Source organism: Micropterus salmoides, unplaced genomic scaffold (assembly GCF_014851395.1).
Source record: "Micropterus salmoides isolate LMB-PRFRI ecotype aquatic unplaced genomic scaffold, ASM1485139v1 Ms_hic_scaffold_23, whole genome shotgun sequence".
In the NCBI taxonomy this organism is placed as follows: Eukaryota; Metazoa; Chordata; class Actinopteri; order Centrarchiformes; family Centrarchidae; genus Micropterus; species Micropterus salmoides.
In genome coordinates this window covers 10,591,732-10,613,402 of record NW_024041484.1, presented here as the reverse complement: position 1 = coordinate 10,613,402, position 21,671 = coordinate 10,591,732, and the positions used below count along the sequence as shown (strand labels likewise).

Genomic DNA, 21,671 nt, shown 5'->3' with positions numbered 1-21,671 from the left:
GCCTCGGTGACGCCCCGCAATTTCCCACCATGCAGCGGGTGATGTCTAAGGAAAGATGGCGGAAGGAGGAGCGGCTGATCTGGATACCCAGAGAGGAGAGGTGGCGGCACTACTGAAAACACAGCTAAGAAAGGGAGACACATGGTAAGGCTTGGGCTGAAACCTTTTCAGAGACGCCGCGCGGCCGTCGGCTGGCTCTGCCGAAACTGTCAACGCCATGAAGGATAAGAAAGCCGAGGTGACGGGCCGTGTTGACAGTTAGCTCTGAGCCAGCTAACGGGAGCCTGTCAGCGTCATGTGTGCGCTTGGCATGCTAGCGGTGCTCCCGCTAACGTTGGCTATTATCCTGTCAATTTAGACCGACAGATCCCACGTGTCTTTACAATAAAAGTTGTATTCTGGTGGTTGTGCTCCAAATGACCATCGCACTTTTTATCTGGTGACATGATCTCAGTGAGGCTGCATTTCGTTTGTCTGGTCTTAGTTAGCAGGCTATTAGCTAATTGGCCAGACTTCCGAAGCTCCAAGTGATTTGCCAGTCAGTGGGTTCATCTGTCGACTTCGGCAGGGCGGAGTCGGAAAGAAGCACCTGTCAAAAACAGAGCCAGCTGTCCAGGCATGCGGCAACCTGAACTCAAGTCGACGTCAAAAGTACTACTGTTACAACTATCAATCTGTGTTATATTTGTCTCTCAAAGTCAGATTTGTTTAGAGAACTGACAGCAAGGTATCCTCCACCTGCCGGAGCATTTCTATAATCACCGTTTAACGTGTGGAAAGGAATACAAAAGCTTTAGTTTACAGCTCACAGATTGTTGCACGAGCCTTGAACCATCTAGACTGATTGGCAGTGAAGTAACACTGCTTGCCTTCTCTTCAGGTACCTTGTGGACAGTCGCTGGTTCAAACAGTGGAAGAAATATGTGGGATATGACAGCTGGGACAAATACCAGATGGGGGACCAGAATGTCTACCCAGGACCCGTTGATAACTCTGGTCTTCTCAGAGGTAAGACAGATCATGCATCACCTCCTGATGCCTTGAATCACCATTAGGGTCATGTATTTCTAAATGCTGTGTGGCCTTACGTTACACCACGGACCCCTGGTCAGTATAGCTTTATCATTCTGGAAGTAGTAACAAAGAGTTCAGAGGAAAAGGGAACAAAAAGAACATTGTTGACTGACCCCATAGAGTAGCCTTTTTGGTGGGTTCATAGAAAGCTCTCCAGCATACCTTTTTCTTTGTGTGTTTTTTGTCGTGCGAGACAGTCACTACACTGTGTCACCAGTGTAAGTGTTGTCCCACAATGTGCTTTCTCTCCCTCTGTCTGCACGCTCATTTCTCACCCTTTCTCTCACCCCCTCCCGGCCTCTAGATGGGGACGTGCTGGCCATCAAGGAGCACCTCATCGATGAGCTCGACTACATCTTGGTCCCGACAGAGGGCTGGAACAAGCTCGTCAGCTGGTATGGATTAACAGATGGTCAGGAGCCAATTGCACGCAAGGTAAGGGTTCAGTTCAAGACTATGATGATAGATGGAGAGTGTTGGTCTCGCTGCATTATATGATACTCATTATATGATATAATACTTATATCTCTAATGCAATTTAATGGTTGTGTTCAGTAGCAATGGTGTATAATGTGGCTTGTGTTGAAAGGGAGAAATGTGCGCTCATATGGCCGTTTGAGATCAGGATATCAGAAGTGCAGCAAAATTGTAACAGAAACTTGAATTATGAAAAAGTGTTACTCAACATGAAATAGTAAAATACGCAGCCAATATAATAATGCGTCTTTTACTGTAGTTCTTCATGATAAAATTGATATGGCTCCGTGGCAAAAAGAATAGCCAAGAACAATTAGTTTGGAAGAAATGCTGCAGTACCTATTGAGTTGATTTATTTGACCAGTTAGATGTACAAAGGCACACTGTGCGCAGGAGCTGGAAACAAATAAGAATAACTCTGATGTGGTGGATATTTGCCGTTCATGAACAGGACGCTTCACTGATGGTGTTTTTCATTCATTTCCTTCAGCTTTTCATTCATTCCTGTCATGAACAGCGATTATTAATTTTAGGGTTAACTGAAGTAAAAAGTACTTTTACTCACATTTTGGTAGAGTGAAACAAACCACTGAAAGGCTGTATGTGCAGTTACAGTTGATTAGTCAGTGGAATATTTAATGATGGTGACTACAGTTTAACAGGGCCAACGGTTTCAAATCCCCGCTTCAAATCTCACTAGTCATGGCATCATGGCTGCTAGAAGAGGCTCCTCTATCATTCTCTCTCTCGTTCTTTCTCCCCCCTTCCACTGACCCTCCCATTTTGCCATGTATGTCGTGGGACATATCGGGTGGCCACGGGGTTTCTATTTTCAGGCAACGTTCTGGATGACTGAAAAGCTACATGGAGCGATCTGCGAGACACAACATGCAGGAGGTCCATTATAAGTTGTTTCTCTTTTTTTTAAACCCTTTTGTTTCTTTTGAGGGGTTGTCATCCTGAGGTGCGGGGGAAAGCACAAGCGTTTAAAGAGGATTTAAGAGGATTGTAGTCACAGGTTTGGCACTATGTTTCCTTCCGTTGTCCTCTTCTGGTCTGATTGCCAGCACTGGCGGAGAGTTCCTGCGCGTCCATGTTTTCTGAAGTGGAGGAATGCCAGCTGAGGTTACACTGAGAGAAGCAGCGTGAACGCTTCTGAGGAGTGCGAGAGAGGCATAACCAGTGTGGGAGGAGGGGGTGGGGTGGGTGGGGTAAATGGTTTTAGCTCGGCACTGATTAGAAAATCTGTCAGAGATTTTTCTCTGCGTTTACAAACACATCTTGTGCTGAGGGGCAGGGTGGGCACACCGGGTTATGGGCAGGGAAGGGGTGAGGGTGGGAATCTGAGCTGTATGTGTGAGATTTGGGAAGTTGGTACTGTGTGTGTGTGTGTGTGTGTGTGTGTCGGGGGGGGGGATAAATGGGCTGGGACCCCTCAGCTGTTTCCACGAGGTGCTTCTAATTTAGGCACTTCACTCAGACTCTACTCCTATCAGGACACCACATGAGTGGCAACCAGGCCAGCAGAGTGTACTTTGTTCTTCATGAGAAACAGAAGCTAGAACAACCCCAAATTTACCCGCCACTTTTCATTCTGTAAGACCGCAGATAAATAATTTGAACATGGTAATGTAAGAGGTGTATCTGATGGGCTGAGCAAGCCTATTCCTATTCTGCTAAAGCTTTATAAGCCCATGTAGTATTGGATTTTGGCGTCTGCATATATGCAGTATATCTGTATTTGATAAATCATGGATGATTTTGTGGACAGTCATTTTCCTGTGTTATTTTCCAGGTGGTGGAACAGGGTATGTTTGTAAAGCACTGCAAGGTGGAGGTGTACCTGACAGAGCTGAAGCTCTGTGAAGACAGCAACATGGACAATGTGATCACCAGACGCTTCAGTAAAGCTGACACAATAGGTAGGCCTTAGTCACTGTGGAGCCTTATTTACACTGCTGGTCATATTTACATGACCTCCAAGGAGTTCAGATAGAGTTTCGTAACTTTGCTGTCCTTTTGTTTTGATTAAGACACACAGAAGTGAAACCTTGTAAATGATGATGGGTCTTAACCAAAATGTCTTTATTTTTTAAAAACATAAATCAAAACATAGATAAACAACAGCTATCATGCTCTTGTTCATGAAGTACAGAGGATTTCTAGACTGTAACGTGCTCACACACTCTCTCACATGCACACAAAATAATGCTGTTTTTGCTTTTAACTTTTAATAGTTATCTCTAGTTGTTATTGAGGTTTTTACGCTGAACTTTTATTCTTTTTGCAGTGTAAATTGCCTTTGAGTACTTTTTTTTTTTTTTTTAAGCGCCATATATAAAATGTATTATTATTATTATTATTATTATAACATTCACAAACATGATGATGATAAAAGGTCTTACCTTCCATTACTTGTTATGTCTGTCTTCACCACCAATAACCCTCTACACTAATAAGAAGTTACACTGAAACATCCTCTTCAGTGCCTCCATGTTGCATGAAACCACGTTTCATTATTATTGGCTTCTGTCAACCATGTGCCGTCACGCCCCAAAATTCTTCAGGTTGCAAACAGATTAATCTACTGATTAGTTCCTCCATTTTAGTTTAATGATTTTTTTTTCTTGTTCCATTCTGCAAGTATGTGAAGGAATTCCTGGCAATTTCATTTTTTAACAAGATAATGTTGAACCACAGTTTTATTCCTTATATGCACGCTTTGCTGCAGACATGATAGAGAAGGACATGAGGAAGCTGTTCAGCATCCCTGATGAGAAGGAGACCAGGCTGTGGAACAGGTACATGAGCAATACCTTTGAGCCTCTCAACAAACCGGACAGCACCATTCAAGACGCCGGCCTCTACCAAGGACAGGTAGGGACTGGGGCCTTTTTTAGTTTTATCTGAAATCGTCACAATGTGAGAACAGTTTGAAAACCTCTGCAGGGTGCTCTTCCTAAAGTCATCTTAAATTTTTTTTTATGGCTTGCTCTGTAGACAGTTATTATTCCTGAGCTTAGTGAAATATGCTGTAGTTTCAATCACCCTTATCAGATAGCTTTTCCTTCTTTGTGCTCTCTGCCAGTCAGCCCTTTTAGGCCACATCAGAGTGGAGCTTCAGACAACGTTTCTGCTTTGTTTGAATCTGTATCCAGCAGGTTATCATGACCTGCAGAGGGCAGTCTAACTAATGTCAGTGTGTTACTTTCTTTTTTTGTGCTCAATTCTTTATCATTTACCATGAAATAATATAAAAGCGGTGTCAGTGCTGTTGCTGGTGACTAGTGTCTTCTTTGTTGTTCTGTTGAAGTTTGAGTCTCTTTAGGTGGCTCTCCTGTCTTTTTGTCTTCAACACTGCTTGTATCATCTACCCAGTTTCTCTCCTGGGTAAAGGCTTAACATAAGAAAAGTCTCCCCATAGGGTGGTACGGGCAACAAATGCAACAAAATTAAAATCTATGGTGATAGACAGCAAAGCAGAAACATATTTATATGGAGGTGATATTCAGTAAATTATTTAAATCTGACTTTTTGCAGATTTATGCCGACACAATGCACAAGACCATCCTGTAATGATGGTTGCAGCTTCAAAACCCACAACATCTGTTTGTCAGCTGCCATTGCGAGGGTCTTAACCTCTCCTTGTAAGCTGCTTAAACTGTGCGCATATGTCCTGGCATCCACCTGGAAGACGAGTACACTCTCTGTACAAGCCTAGTTTAATTTAGACACCTGGCCACACTGAGCCGGCAGGCTTCAGACCGCAGTGCCGCCCCGCTCACCAGCAGCTTTTCCAGAGGATTGTTGAGCCTCGGACAAATCCTCACCAAGTGAAACAGTGGATAAGATTCATCCGGCTCCCTGTCTTTTCCCATTAGAAGTACAGTAACTATGCACATTATGTAAAGGACACTTTTAAGAAGTCATTGGCAGATCTTCATAGTATGTGGAAAGGCAAAACACATCTGTTCTTTTGTGTTTATTAATTAAAAATGTGTACCAGTCTTGATTTCATTTAAAAATGTCTGTTTTGGTTACATCCGAATGACCAAATCCAAATAACATTAATTGGAGTTTTCAGATTTGAACTAATCTGCCTTAAAAAAGATAAACACAACCAACCTTTTTGCTCAGAGTGCAAGCGACATCTTCAGTGTCAGTCGTCAGTGTAGGATGCAACTCCTTAAAGGTCTGGTGTCTTTTGAACAAGTGGAAGCAGATGGAGCCCTCTTTTTCTTTCTGTCATCTCCCACAGGTTCTCGTGATAGAGCAGAAGAGCGAGGATGGCACATGGCCCCGAGGCTCTACGGCACCCAAGTGAGTGAACGGCACAGCACCTGGCTTTATATTGCTTTGTTGACTGGAGGAAGAAGTTACCACAGAAATAGAATTTCCACGCTTTATCAAAACACTACTTTCGATTTACCAAAAGATCACACACAGGCTGTTTTTTATTTTTAAATAGAAAGGGACTTTTTTTTGGTCAGATGTGACACACCAGAATCCTGTCTGAAACACCTTTTCTATTGCCTCTTTGGAAATTGCAAAATTTCATTATGTAGCCTTTTTAAAGGTTTCCCTGCTATGTCAGTACAGCACCTCATCATCTTCAAAAATGTCCTATATCTTTGACATTGCCTCAGACTTCCTCTTTTGCTTGACCTTTTGTTGCCGACATATCCCTCTTATTTATTTGAATTCATCTCAGTTTAATTTATCTGCCACTCGCACACCTTTCTGGAACAGCTCCTTATTTCCTCCACTCTAACTCATGGTCTATTCTTTATCTTTTGAAGGTCATCTGGCGCTTCCAATCTCTCTGCTTTGCCAAAGATCTCGCCTTCATCTCTCACAAACAATCATAACAGCAGCTTCAACAGCAGGAAGTAAGGCTTAGTAGTGGGTTGACTAGCTGAGGGGTGGGTTTGGATGCCAACAGCCAGAGATGGAGTCTGCCGCGGTCGCTCGGCACAAACTTCAGATCAAATTGGCGAAGTGGTAGTGGCTTAAAGAAAGTCTACAGTGACTTCAGTTTGATCTATTTAAACCTTTTCTCATCTGTTCTGCTCAGTTTACACTCATTCTTTATTCAGCCATGCTAAATGAAGCAGCTAGCAAGTATCTAAGTATGAAGTTTGTCCAGCATTGTTTTGTACAGGTCTATCTCTGGCTGTTATTTGGGACTTAAAGCTATCTCATGATGATGCAGTTTCAGCTGTAAGAGCTCATAGCAGGGAGGGGGAAGGGGCTTACGAGGGATTGATCTCGTTGGAATTTTCTTCAGCGACAGCAGTGCTCTCTAGAAATGGCCCGCCGTTGCCTCTGGGCGCCTTACTCAGTGTTTAATTATGTTAGTTGATAGTTTGCACCTGGTTTTTCTACCTTACTGATTGATAGCTCTGGCCAGGGCTGCATGATTATGGTCCATGTGTTCTTTATTCTACCCATTAATGTGTGCCACAAAGGTCTTTGTTTCACCCTTGCTGTCTTACTCTTGTACAACACTCAATCGCAACGTTCGAGTAATGAAATTTCCGGCATGTATTTGGGGTGCAGTTACAAGCCTGAGGCAGAACATTTATCTGATTTAGCACCAAAGTATATCCAAATAACATAAACAACTAAATTGTTTTCCTATTCATTAGGAGGCTTTTTCTAAGTCCATGCTGATATTTTTTCAAAGATGGTGTTTCTAGGCCCGCATCTTAGGCCGTGTTCAGACTGACTTTAGACGTCGAAAAGCTTATTTCTTTTACCCCCCAACCGCTGCGATGAAATATAATAGTTGCCGTAGTAACTTTCCAGAGTTGTAAAATCTTGTTGGGTACATCGGTGTGCAGTGTTTTGGCGTCTGATAAAACTTCACACTGACTGATCTGTTACTCGAACTGGTCATCCTGGCTCCTATTTTATGTTCCACCACCGGTACCTGAAGCAGTACACCCTCACTAACGCAGACCCTTTTTAATGCAGTCTGCATGGCCTTACTCTTATTGTGAATGTAATTACAACTTTCAAATGATAAAATAGCAGCACTGTATTTGGGGTGCAAGCCTCACAACTGTTGGTTATCTTTAACATACCAACATACCAAATAAAAGGAAATAATCCATTTTGTTGTTAATCTAAAGTGTTTTGAGATCCTTTCGTTTCTACTGCAGTCATTTCCAGAGTTGGACACTATAAGATTTGACTGCCCACATCACCATCTTTAATTCCATTTTGGTTTCATGTTGCATTGTTTAAAGCCTGCCTTTCCAACTTTGGACTCCCTGAGTCATCCTGGTATTTAACAGCGCCCCTGCATGTAACTGATGTTGAAACACAACATCTGGGGTGTAACAATAACAAAAGTGTTAGTGTTAATCATTAGTGAAGAAAATAACAGTGTACCCTTAATTATGCAGCTAGCTCGAGTGCTAGCCTACATTTTTTGGAGCTTCAGTGTTCTTTACCATATTGACACGAGAGGCAGGGCTGACGCAAGGGACAGAAACATCTCGAATATCAATGAATTTCTTGCTATGCCAAAATAAAGCACGGCTCACTTTCTTTTTTCTGAAGATGCGCTCTGTTGATGAGGCTCTGTCATCCCTCTGCTAGAGAGCACTGCTCGACTGTGGGTGGAGCTTTCACCTCCGTATCCCAGTAGACTTTACTGTCCCCTCCTTCCACCTTCAGTGTGGGATTTACTGCATGCTAGTGTTTCTGTGTGTGTGTGTGTGTGTTAGTTATAGACACTCTGCGCTGCGTTTTCTTTTGAGACTGTTGGAATGCAGAAGTAATAGCCACAAGCTTAGCCACCCTGAAATAAAATCAATATTGACTTAGAAGGAAGGTGCTGAAGTACACGGAGCCTATCCTTCCTACACTCACACTTTTCAGTACACTATATTGCTGCCCTGTACTGTACGCACATTTGTACAGTTGGGAGTATAGTTACACTTTGTCACTTCACAGCTCTGCTTTATATTGTTTGATAGCAGTGGCATCGTCTTTCTGTACAGCTTTGGTGGATAGTGGGATGTACAGAGTGGGTGATTTGGGGAAATTGGATCTTTGCTTCCAGCAGCTCTCCTGTCCCTGATTCACTGTAGTGCCAGCGCTGTCGTTTTCTCTGAATTATGCATGGGGCCTTTTTTTTTTCTCTCATATGAAGTGTTCCCGCCTTACATAACACTTGTCTTTTTGATTTTGCGGTTTTTGGCCTGGTTAGTTTAGCCTAAGTAGCAATGCTCTGTAGCAGCAGCAAGTGTCACTATTTTACTAGGTGGTGTACCCTTATTCTGCCGTGCAGTCTCTCTCTCTCTCTCTCTCTCGCTCTCTCTCTCTCTCTCTTTTTGCCTCTCCTCTCCCCTGAGCTCATTGCGATGCACGCGTTCTGCAGTCTGAGTGACCTTCAGAATGCATTTCATCTGCTCCTGCACCTCTTCATCGCCTGCCTCAGTACACACATACTGGCCAGCCCCTGCTATGAAACCAGCCCTTTCGTGGGGTTTTAGTTTATTTACATTGACCCTCCCCTTTAAAAGCCCTCATACAGACAGCCTTTGCATATTAAAGAGGATGAGAGAGGGAGTGTCAAAGTGTGTGTTTGAGGGGTGCTAACAGTGTCATGGGGTTTAATTAACATGGGGGGGGGATTTAGGCATGAGTGAATGTGTTAGTGTGTGTATATCTGTGAGAGAGAGAGAGTGAGTGTCAGAGTCAAGTCTGTGAATACTGCAGCCTCAGCTGGATGCAGTGGATCAGCTGCTCCCTCCATCCCCATCTCATTTCTCTTCTGCCACCCCCTCCCCTCCCATTCCCCCCCATACTGTCCGCCCCTCCCCCCTATTCTCTCTGCCTCTCCCTCCCTCCTTCTTTCTGTGCACCTCTAGCTTCGGTAGCGGTAGTCTTGAGCATCCTTGCTGCTGCTGATGCTGCTATAAATATCTGCTGGTAGCCATAGAGCAGCAGAGAGCAGCAGGCAGGCCAGAGGGAGGAGCAGAAGACCACAGGACAGGACAGGGGGAAAGAGATCTGAGGCAGAGGATAACAAGATGACAGGCGGTCGAGCTTGAAAAAGGAGAAGGGGGGAGAAGAGAAGAGGGGATCTGCTTAGTTAGCTTTAAGAAAGAGGAAAAGTGTGTGTTTATGTGTTCTGTGGCTTGATTATTGGCCTGTGCTGGACTTGTAAGTCAAATTCAGGACTAGACTTGATCTGGACTATATCCAAACCGCTGTTGGACCTACTGGTGCTGCACTAGGTTAAGCTGAGTTAATCGAACTCAACAGTGGAGACTGGAGCTGGACTTTCCTTCCCCGGCCTCTAAAAGCCAGGCTTTGCATGCGCCGGACTCGAAGTGTGCCCCCTCCGAACCCCATCCAGGCTGCTGGTCTTCCAGTTTCATGTGGACATGCGGGCCGGCGTGGGCCGGGGCGGGGCTGAGATGTCATGCTCCTGTGTTGCTGGTGGTGCCTGAGGCCTGAGGCGGTGGAGCTGGACAGCAGGAGGGTGGACAGCAGGAGGGTGGACCACCGTGTGCTGAACTGCGAGGCCACTGCCTCCACCGCCATCACAGCTGTTTCCCTTGACCAGTGGGAGCCAGAAACGACCAACACTGCCTTGCAGCCCTCCCAGAGGTCTGCTGATTGCTGCAGTTGGGGAGCATTAAGCTCTTTCTGGTTATCTAGGAAGCTTGGGAGTCTTTTTGGGGGGTTTCATAAGTTTGGATTGTAGTTTTTTCTTGGTCAAAGAGGAAATAGTGGAAACTGAAGCTGTATGTTGGCCTGGTTGTGTTTTTAATGTATTATTGAGTGTATTACCAACTATATCTTGATATAGTATATACCTGTTTAACTTAACATAGATGTAGCCATATTACATTTGTGTTCAACAGTTGATAACCTTTTCTTTGCTTGTAGTAGTTTGACAAATCCTATCCAACCCTATATAACTTGCCTGTTTGTACTTTTGTATGTTTATTGCACAGTGTGAAGAATTCGAGTTATGGTCTGCCGTCCTACCACCCCTACAGCAACAGCTATGACTACTCAGACCAGGGCAGGCAGAGTGAGCGCTCAGGCCTCTGTGGACTTTCCAACCTAGGCAACACCTGTTTCATGAACTCTGCAGTGCAGGTAACAGCATGCCTTCAGGGAGCCCTACACAGTCTAGGAAAGCATGGAAAGTTATTCTGATTCGATCCTAGTCTTCAAAGGTTTGTTCATTAGAGTTTAGAAGAATTTTGAAAAGTGCAGCAGAAATGTGTATGACTGCACTTTGTACTTACGGACCCAAATGCAGATCTGTTTGAGCTCTGTGGTTTGTGACAGATCTTCAGGCACAGACCAAGATGCCAACCACAAAAACTAATTATAGGATATATGCCTAGGAGTACTGAAGGTGTTATGAAGGCTCATGGTGGCCCAACACCATACTAAGACTCTTTGTGTTTTTGTTTAATTTGTCACCAATATGTATATGTACACAGATATTTAAGAAAAAAAAAAGACAGTGACTGCATTGAAGTTTGAAATGCAGATCTTTTCAGGCTTCTAAATCCGCTGATTATTGTCCTCTCCGGCCTCCTCAGTGTTTAAGCAATATCCCTCCACTGACGGAGTACTTCCTCAAAGACAAGTACACAGATGAGCTGAATGAGGACAACCCGCTGGGCATGAAGGGGGAGATTGCCAGAGCCTACGCTGAGCTTATCAAGCAGCTGTGGTCGGGCAAATACAGCTACGTCACCCCAAGGCCTTTCAAGGTGACTACCTGGTAAAACCTTCGCAGTAAAGCTCTCTAAGCAGTTTTGTATGTAGGGTTCATGACTAAAATAGTGTTCTGTTCTGTCCTTTTTTTTCATGTCTGTTCCATCCTCCAGACCCAGGTGGGCCGTTTCGCCCCACAGTTCTCAGGCTACCAACAGCAGGACTCTCATGAGCTGCTGGCCTTTCTCCTGGACGGCCTTCACGAGGACTTGAACCGCATCAGGAAGAAGCCCTACATCCAGCTCAAGGACGCTAACGGCAGGCCTGATAAGGTGAGAGAACTGGAGATGAGATAATAATGGCTGTTTTGGAAAATATGGAAAATGTGTTTGTCTCCAGATGTTGCTATGTAGCTAGCCCAACATGTTAAAAATGATGAAAGAAAAGGGTTGCTCAGTCCCCACATTTCATGAGTCATGTATACCTATTTATAAATAGACTGTTTTGCTAGACCATGCTCTTCTCAGTAGGTGTTGTCTCACTTTTCATTCATTCATTTTCAAATGTTTTGTTTTACTTAGATTTCTTTTTCAATTGCTTTGATTTTGCAGTCTGTTGGAATAGCTAGCTTGTGCGTTACTCTTTATCTCAGGTGGTGGCGGAGGAGGCGTGGGAGAACCACATCAAGAGAAACGACTCCATCATTGTGGACATCTTCCACGGCCTTTTCAAGTCCACCCTGGTGTGTCCTGTGTGTGCCAAGATCTCTGTGACCTTTGATCCTTTCTGCTACTTGACCCTGCCCCTGCCCATGAAGAAGGAGCGAACACTGGAGGTCTATCTTGTCAGACTGGACCCTCTGGCTAAACCCACACAGGTAACATGGGATGGCTGGGAAGGCACCTGAAGTGTAGTACCCCGTCGTTATGATTTCACGTGAAAGGTGTAGTTGACGGCGACATGTTTCCGTTTCAGTACAAGCTGACCGTGCCGAAGGTGGGCTACATCTCTGACCTGTGTACCTCCCTCTCCAACCTGTCTGGTGTGCCTGCTGAGAAGGTATAAACAATGCAGTTCACAGTTCTGCTCTGGGCGCTAACCCTGCTCTCTTATTAGCAATCACGCTGTAATGCTGACATCTCCTCACACCGCAAACTGTTCCTGCCCACCCAGCTTCAGCAGCTAGTGGGGGAAAACTTCTTTTTCCTTTTATATCAAGGGAAGGATAAGTAGCTGGATAAAAATGGAAAATAAGAGAGGGTAATTAATATAGAAGGTGCAAATGAAACAACAGTCCACCCAACCAAGATCAATTAATTGAGTTCAAAAACGTTTTTCTCCTGTATACTGAATTATACTGACCAAAACTCTGCTATACCATAAATTCTTAGGAATTTAGTACACTGGTATATATTTGTTTAACCACCCTGCATTTCCAAGACACATCTGACTTTTCTCTTCGCTTTTCTTTTACCCCCAAGATGATTGTAACTGACATCTACAACCACCGTTTCCACCGGATCTTCGCCACTAACGAGAACCTCAGCAGCATCATGGAGAGAGACGATATCTACGTGTGAGTGTGGCGCTTTGCCTGCTGTATAATCTGAAGTTTGAAACGGGATTTGCATTCAGCCTGTCTTGTCAAACAGCTTAATTTCTGATTAGTTTGAAGACTTCATTGATAAATTATTGGTTTGTATTTGTAACTTTGTCTACCAGTTTAAATTGCAAAGAGTTCTATGTAAAATCGGACGTTAAGCACCCCCATATCGCCAAAATGGCATGATCCTTCAACTGTGAGATTGACAGTTGAATCAGACTCCGCCCATCGAAGCATCGAATCTTCGACTCTTCGACTCTTCTGGGTCAGCCCTAATTGCTGTATTTGCCAAGGGCGTAAATATGTAGGGATTAGGATTTTACTTTTCACTCTTGCTGCTAACACTTAACATATCCAGGCTGACTTTAAAAGTGACCGCACACTTCTCTCTGCAGGTTTGAGTTGGCGGTGAACAGGGTGGAGGATACGGACCACGTAGTGATCCCAGTGCACCTGAGGGAGAAGTACAAACAGTCGGGATACAACCACACTAGCACACCTCTGTTCGGACAGCCCTTCCTCATCGCCGTCCCCAGAACCCTCAGTGAAGACAAACTCTACAACATGCTGCTCCTGCGCCTCTGGTAGAAGAACTATAGAAAAAGGAATTTAGCTTGTTAAAAAAAGTAAAACCCAACTCAGTTGCTGAAAATAAAAATGATTTTGTGCTTTCAGCCGGTTTGTGCAATCTTCAGTAGAGGAGGAGGAAGAGGATTTTGAAGAGACGCAGCCATCCAAACAACACACTGTCAATGGTAACGCCACTAATGGACTGCTGGAGGAGGGGTCGCCTAGTGAGTGCACAGACAGACATGTTACAATTAAACACTTTTGAAATATCTTATTTTATTTGTTCAACATAGCAGTTGTTATTTAAAGTCACTATAATTTAAAAGCAACCAATGTGCTTTAAAATCCTTTCTCTTTGCCTTCAGGCGAGATGGAGACCGACGAGCAGGACGACGAGTCCAGTCAGGATCAGGAGCTACCGTCCGAGAACGACAACAGCCAGTCAGAGGACTCTGTCGGCGGGGACAACGAACTAGAGAACGGTGTGGTTGGTCCACAGAACTCCACCAAAGGCCAGCAGACGTCCGGGCACAACAGAAAGAGACTTTTTACATTCCAGTTCAATAACATGGGAAAAACGGACTTCTCCCTCATTAAAGACGACACCAGGCAGATCCGCTTTGACGAGGGACACCTCCGACTCAGTGGTAGGACCCAGGGTGGAGCGGGAAATAAATGAAGAATCCACTTTAGGAGGAAAATAAATCCTCACATAATGTCCTCAAAGCAAAATACCTTCAGACTCCTCATCTAGTATACAATAATTTAAATTGTCATGTATTATTCTAGTGTTATAGGAACTATGTATTCACAGTTTAAAATTTTATTTTGTGTATTAATGAATCCGTTAATAATATAATTTAATCACAGTACGGAAAAGTAAATGAATAATTTTGTACCAGAATATATAACTCTCCAGATACATGGATAAATTGATGAGTGGTGAGTAAAATTAATTTGTGTATCTACACTGTGTTTATAGACCGCTCTTATCTCTCCTTGGACTGGGAACCAGACATCAAGAAGAAGTACTTTGATGAGACCGTCGTCGAGGTAAAGCCACTATCACAGACCGAAGCTGTTCTCTGATACAGCTGGTTCACTTTTTAGCATAAGCGTTTAGCGTAACTGTCCAGGGTAAAATATGGCGATGTGACTCAGATAGGAGCAGCAGTCTTGTAATCGAGGTCAGAGAGTTGCCGCCTGCAGCAAGGCACCGCATCCTTTTATAAAAAGGGTATTAAACCTCCACCTTGCTCCCTGCACTTCTGTCTGTGGCTAAAATGAAAATGTATATATAAATATATTTCCATGCACCAAGCCTGTCCTGTAAAAATGGGTTTTAATTTGAATGAATGAATTTGTATGGCCTTTAAAATTAAAATGGCCATATGACAATTTAATAGTCTGTATTTTAACTTGTGGAAAAGTATTTTGAGTACACAAAACACATAAGGCCACTTCAAAGTAAAGTACACTCTATTCACATTCTATTTTGGGACAGGGACGTAATCCATGTCCAGTGAGACACATAGTGCTGTGAGAAGTGTTTTCTAACAGGTGTGTGTGTGTGTGTGTGTGTGTGTGTGTGTGACTGAGAGAAGGACTGTGACAAGCATGAGAGCATGGAGTACAAGCCTCAGAAGAAAGCTTTCTTCAAGCTGAAGGACTGCATCGAACTGTTTACCACAAAGGAAAAACTGGGAGCCGAGGACCCATGGTGAGAGAAAACAAACAAGTTAGACCAGCTGTCTACCGAATGCCGCACACACATGGGATCAACTGAATTTACTAACATGAAATGCACGTTTGGTCTTGCAGGTACTGTCCAAACTGTAAGCAGCACCAGCAGGCCACTAAGAAGCTGGATCTTTGGTCTCTGCCGCCGGTCCTGGTGGTCCATCTGAAGCGCTTCTCCTACAGTCGTTATATGAGGGACAAACTGGACTCCCTTGTTGATTTCCCACTCAGGTACACACACACACGCAATAAGCCACTGCAGCATGACACCAGCCATTTATCCATTGTTTGTATTTTGCCATACCTGCAAATCTGCTTCCAGAGTGTATATTTTGTCATTGTTTGGATTTGGATCTTATGCAATGTTTGAAACATACAGTATGTATGTACAATGTGTTTCCTGCAGAGATCTGGACATGTCTGAGTTCCTGATCAATCCCAATGCCGGGCCCTGTCGGTACGACCTCATTGCTGTGTCCAACCACTATGGCGGGATGGGTGGCGGCCACTGTAAGATTCACCACACATGTCACTGCAGTTTAAAAAGCCTCCTTTGTATTATTTTACTGCTGCCCTCTATGCCACGTTGGCACAATACCCTTTTGAATTTTTGTCTGTTATTAAATGTAAACCGCAAATCAGGACACAATTACAGGTCTGTGAAAGTGCTGTTGATTTGCTTTGTTGGGAGTTTGCTGAATAACATATTAACCTTCCCCTTTTTTTCTAGCAATGCATTCCTTTATGCGCCAACAGTTTGCAGAATAATAAGGAATCATGCTGTGCAAATATAGTATTTATCATATGCCTGACACTCAGTGATTGCAGCTGGCTCACAAGCTTGATGTTGACGTCAGCTGTGACCAGTGTTTGTAGGTCCTTATCACACAGAGCTTTGTTTCAGTCTGAAGCTCACCACAGGCATTACAGCAGGGGTTTGCTGCATTTTGCATTGTCATCCTGTTATTACTGTAACCAACCAGATGCTTGTGTTATTGTACAGTGTTCTGAATATGCCTTTCACATTTAGTCTCCAACAAAAGTTGTCAGGGACAGGAACAGGAGTGGAGACATATTATGTTAATTTACTACTCTCCGTAACTGCACACATCTGTAATCTAGAGACTTTCTTATTTGCACATAATACTGATGTCCATAAAACGTCAATGTCAGTGTAAATTTTATATATATAGCACATTTAAAACAAGTTGACCAAGGTGCACCTGAAGGTGGAAGTACAACAAATAAAGTACACACTATATTTTGGAATAAATTATATTTAATGATAATAACAGCTCCTGGGATAATAACCTTCTTAACTGGACAGAAAAGCCAAGATAAGGCAGCGCCAATCCATGAAGGGATTTAAAAGTTAACATTGAGATTTTAAAATCAATCCTGTAATGAACAGAAAGCCAGTGGAGGAAGCGCAACACAGGTGTGATGTGGTCCCTCTTCTACTTTCCTGTCAGGAGCCAGGCAGCAGAATTTTGGACTAGCTGCAGGCTTTAAATGGATGACTGGACTAAGCCAACATACAAAGAGTTAGAATAGTCAAGTCAGGAAGTTATGAAGGCATTAATCACCCTCTCTAAATTTTTAGGAGGGAAAAAGGCCTTTACCTTGGCTATAATTCTTAACGGAAAGAAGCAAGACTAAACAGTGGAGGAAATCTGCTTGTCAAATGTATCAAGAAATAGTGATCATACTGAATTGAATTATGGAATTGAAAAATGCAGGAGCTCTAAGAACATGAAATGAAGCAGTCCTTCTCAAAGTGTTTTATAATACAAACAGCGTGAGTACAGAGTGGGACACCTGTATAATACTATATTCCTGTCTTTTAACCTCGCCCCGCTCAGATACTGCTTACGCCAAGAACAAAGACGACGGGAAGTGGTACAACTTTGATGACAGCAGCGTGTCTCCTGCCAACGAAGATCAAATAGTGGTGAGTTTGCTTATTTGCGAAAGCCAGGCAACAGTCCTACTGTGTATTCATCATAGGCAATTTTGCTGGACGCGAACTAGAAAGGTTCATTTAATCAAAGATGGAAAAACAATTGAAAAAATGTGACTCTCATGTTGTCTTATCAAATTGGTATTAAATACTATAATGCTCTTTTCTGGGGTTTTCTGTTGCTGTTTATGTTTTTGGACAGTTCTTGATTCACAGTAATTGGCACATTCAAACTACTCAGAGCCCACACTCGTGATTCCAGTAGCCACACACAAAATAAAATAAATGAAATGAATAAATTACTTTTAATGACATGCACTTGTAGATAACAGACACCTGCAGATTTGAAAAAACATGGTGCACTATTTGTGATGATCAGGGCTAGCCAATGTGGCTAGTGTAGCTTCTTATTGGATATACTAAAAATGCTGCATTTTTTAACAGCATTAAATACTGTAGTACATAGTAGAAAAAAGTATCTGCATTAGAAACAAAGCAAAGAATACTTTTTTCAGATTATTCCCATACAAATGCATCTCCTGCTTTCCTACATGGCATGATTACTTTTATTAAAAAAGAATTAACTCTGGAAAGGTAGTTCTGATATGATGATATGATGTGACATAAGGGCAGCCCTGCTAGTATTCTGTTTTTTCTTTTTTAAACACCACAAAATCCCTTAATCATGAAGTTATCTGTAATTTTACAGCATTTAAAGGCACTTTCCTCCTGCCTTTTCTCTTTCTCTCATTCTCCTGTGCATTTCATCTCCACACTGGTCAGCCGCGCACACTCACGCACTGACAGAACGCTGAGTTGATGTGTGTGCATGCGACCAGTCGCACCATCGGGTTAAGACAAGATGGGAGGCTTGACGGTCTGATGGGCTGTGGCGGCCCTGTGACAGATTCAACTTTTATTCTTGTTTGACAAAAGTCTGGATGTCATATTCGGTGTGTGCACCATCGCGCGGCGGCAGGAGAGAGTGAAACCGACCTGTGGTCTGAATTCTCCTGCTATTAAAAAATAACGCTATATCATCGCTGCCGCTGGTTAAGTTGATAATTAACGGCAGGTTAGCCCTGGGTCCGATGGCCAGTCCGCTAGTTTAATCTCCACAGGATCTTCTTGTTTACAGTGTTGTCGGTCAAGACTATGTGCAGATAGTACTCATGGGAGTTGTAGTGTCAAATTGAAATTCATTTGTTATTTCAGATGCCTTTTGAAAGACTACAATTTTTCGACACGCCAAAGTGGCTAGTGAGAGTGACTGTGTTTACTCGCCAAGGCTGAAATCCACCAGCATTTGGCGGGTTGGTGGGTGTTAATGTCAAGCCCTGGTGATTATACTGACTGACAAAGGCTTTGACTTTGGGAAAAAATATCAGATTTGACAGCATCCTGTTGCCTCATTATCAAAGGATTACATGTAAAGGAGTTGTGAGCAGTGAGTTATTTGTGTAGCTGAGTAACTTTCTTCTATATTGTCTTGCTCTCAGTCCAAAGCAGGCTATGTGCTGTTCTACCAGCGCCAGGACACGGTGAAAGGCACCGGCTACTTCGCTCTCGACCGCGAGGAAGAAGAGGAGGAGGAGGAGGAGGAGGAAGAAGAAGGAGAAGAAGAGGAGGAGGAGGAAAACGACGGCGAGGAGATGCAGGAGAGGAAGGCTGCTGCATCTGCTCAGGGCGCCTTGTCCGCCGCCAGCGCCTCTGCCTCTGTGTCCGCCGCTGCTCTGAGTGACGAGGAGGACCTGAACGAGAACCGGCGCAGGAAGAACGACAACGAGCAGAAACACGAAGAGGAAGGTGAGGAGGAGCGGGCGCCCAATCGAGACGTCACCATGAAAACCAACTGAGGCAAACGAGGACAAGAGTAAATGGAGAGAGAGAGAGAGAGAGACTAGGATCTTTCCATCCAAAGCCATATGGACACACAGCATGGCAGCGGGCGCCACCGGTCCCCACCCAGCGGCTCGGACTCGGCCACTCGACAGGCGGAGCCACTGCGGGGACGGCGGCTGTAAGGTCAGGGAGCTGCCGCGGTACGCAACTCTAAGAAATCAGGGCCCTCCCCTGTGTTTGGAGCACTGTGTGTGTGTGTGTGTGTGTGTGTGTGTGTCGCCATGTCCATTCGTTTAGGATTTACTCACCTGCTCTGTGAAAGACTCACGGAACGACATTGGGGAACGATTTCAAGGCTTCACAGTACTCCAGTGCAGCACTCTGAATCGCCCTCTGCTTTTTGTGTTCCTTTTGTTGTTGTTGTTTTATATATTTTGAGAGCAATGCATTGTTGGCATATTATCATTTAGACCGTGTAAATATTTTAAACACTGAATTATATCGGGTTTTCATGATGCGCTGAAACATTTTGAACTTGCACAATCACCAACCATCCACTTTTTTTAAAAATATACTATTGCCAGACATACTGCAAGTGTTTAACAGCGACTTTGTCTCTCAGAGGGTTTTTCTCACAATAAAAGCTTAGGAAGCTGCCTTTAGCAAGCCAGTGGTGAGACTTGCCTACACTCAACGTAGAGAAGTGATGCTCATAGTTATGTGGTTTTATAAAGTGTCGAACAGCCAAACTGTCCTAGCTTTTTACCGCTGCTGCTGCTAGTGCTGCAAATCTTGCATTTTTAGACCGATTATTTGTGTATTAGCATGAACCTTAGCAATTTAAGGTCCTGCTTTTTGCTGTCTCTGGTCTCCTCTGTTGATAACTTCTATTTCTTTAAACCTAAAATGTTTAAACAGAAGGATTGAGAAGTTCTCCAGCTAACTTAGCAAAATAACCAAATGGATTCTAACTTTGCATATTATATCTGCAAAAAATGAATTGGTAAATGGTGTTTCAGAAGTTCCTAGTGTTCAAATATATAAGCACTCTGTCTTAAATCAACTCACCATAGTGTGCAGGGGTTGCAACAGACGCATCTCTTTAAAAGGTAGCTGGCAGACTTGTAGATCCTACACCACAGATCTCCTCTTTACCTCTCCCTCTTTAAGTTGTTCATAGGTGGTGTTTAAAGCTTTACTGAGGCTCTGCGCTCCTCCTCCTCCTTTTCCTCCTCTTCATATTCGAGGCACTGTGAGATTAGAAACATCGGTGATTTCACTGACATCAGATGGGTCATCTCTTGTTTGGATCACCTCGGCCTTAACTCTTAATCTCAGACCAGTCGCCTTTTCTTTGCACATCACTATCGCACTGTCTTTCTTGTGCGGCCCCTTCAGACACTAACGTCTACGAATGTCCATATTTGCCTGCTTGTTATATCGGAGCCACGTCATCTCAATTTTTTTTTAAAGCCACATAAGGGCCAGAATGTATGCTGAATGAAATGAACACTGACCCAGATGTATGTGGTTGATGCCTTTTTGATTCTTTATAGGGCAAGATTTGTTCTCCCTTCCTTTTTTTTTTTCTCCATGGCTCCCTTTCTTGGTTTGATTGAATGTGGGTTATTAGCTATATGAATTCATGAGTACTGCTGAATGCACCCCTTTCCAGAAGGGGAAAAATTAAATACGTCTTTGTGGTCCTGAGTTTGGAGGGGGTTTTTTTGGTGGTGGTGGGGGACTAAAAATTATGGGGTGAGTCTGCCTAAAAGGCCTTTCAGCTTTTGGGATCATGATACAGTGAAAATATTTTGTGGCAGATTGTTGCAGGATATTCCTCCATCGATGTAACTCATGATAAAAACTATTCTCCATGGTGGAGTGTTTTCTTTTTCTATACCTGTTCTTTCCATTGTAAACAGCATTAGCGTACCTGTTGTCGCCTCAGAATATTAGATGTGTACCATGCCTTTATGAGCATCTCTGTGCTTTGACTTCAGTGGGCTTTATTGCCTCAGCGCTGCCTTGCTTTTTGGGCGACTCACCCCATCCTGACTGAGTGAGATGTGATTGCTACTATAGGCTTATACAATACTGTACATAAGAGTTCACTCTGTGAGTGCACATTTGATAAAGTTTATTTATTTATATGTAAGCATTTAATAATAAACAGACAATATATTTAAAACCTTGGCAAGGTCTGAAATGTTGGCGAGGGGAATGGGGGGGAGGGCAGGGTTCGGTGTGTCTCGAGTCCTCACATACACACTAGTTTGCAAAGTCTTGCCTGTGCTCTTGTCAGGGAGGGAATATTTTTAAAGAAGAATGGTTATGTTGTTTTGGGACTTTTTTTGTAAAAAATAACATCCTTGCATGACAACATAACGGGGGTTTCCAGGTTTGGCTGCACTTGAGTTCACTTGGGTTTACATTTGAAATGTGCATGTGTATTTATACACAATCTTCAATAAAGTTGTGTAAAGCTTCCTGTGGGTCCTGCTCTGGCTTTCTTCACTGTGCACTGCAGTGCCTCTATCTGTTGTGTGTGCTGTCATTTTCTTGGCAGACTCCCATCTCTGTCTCTTATGTGTTATACTGAGTATTTGTCACATATAAGCAAATGTACAGTCTTTGAATGGTGACATAAAAAAGGCTTATCCTAATCATCATGAAAATTAAAGGGAAATGCTAAAATAGTCCCAG

The 21,671-nt window shown here is 43.4% G+C and overlaps 1 protein-coding gene across 5 annotated transcripts; it reads left to right on the top strand.

The window, feature by feature from the left end:
* Window positions 1-31: 31 nt before the first annotated feature.
* Window positions 32-21,455, top strand: LOC119918143 (ubiquitin carboxyl-terminal hydrolase 15-like). Of its 5 annotated transcripts, none has more exons than XM_038738706.1 (22): window positions 32-144; window positions 881-1,008; window positions 1,379-1,509; window positions 3,347-3,473; window positions 4,283-4,428; window positions 5,810-5,871; window positions 6,351-6,440; window positions 10,530-10,677; window positions 11,133-11,306; window positions 11,424-11,582; window positions 11,903-12,127; window positions 12,226-12,309; window positions 12,732-12,826; window positions 13,249-13,437; window positions 13,529-13,647; window positions 13,789-14,070; window positions 14,406-14,476; window positions 15,028-15,143; window positions 15,245-15,394; window positions 15,570-15,673; window positions 17,026-17,114; window positions 18,623-21,455. In XM_038738706.1, the coding sequence occupies exons 1-22, from the start codon at window positions 56-58 to the stop codon at window positions 18,977-18,979; spliced, it is 3,135 nt and encodes a 1,044-aa protein (XP_038594634.1). In that variant the 5' UTR covers window positions 32-55; the 3' UTR covers window positions 18,980-21,455. The 5 variants fall into 5 exon arrangements, with proteins under 5 accessions (XP_038594634.1, XP_038594633.1, XP_038594636.1 ...); XM_038738705.1 differs by having other exon boundaries at window positions 15,025-15,143; XM_038738708.1 differs by lacking the exon at window positions 6,351-6,440.
* The last annotated feature ends 216 nt before the right edge of the window (window positions 21,456-21,671 follow it).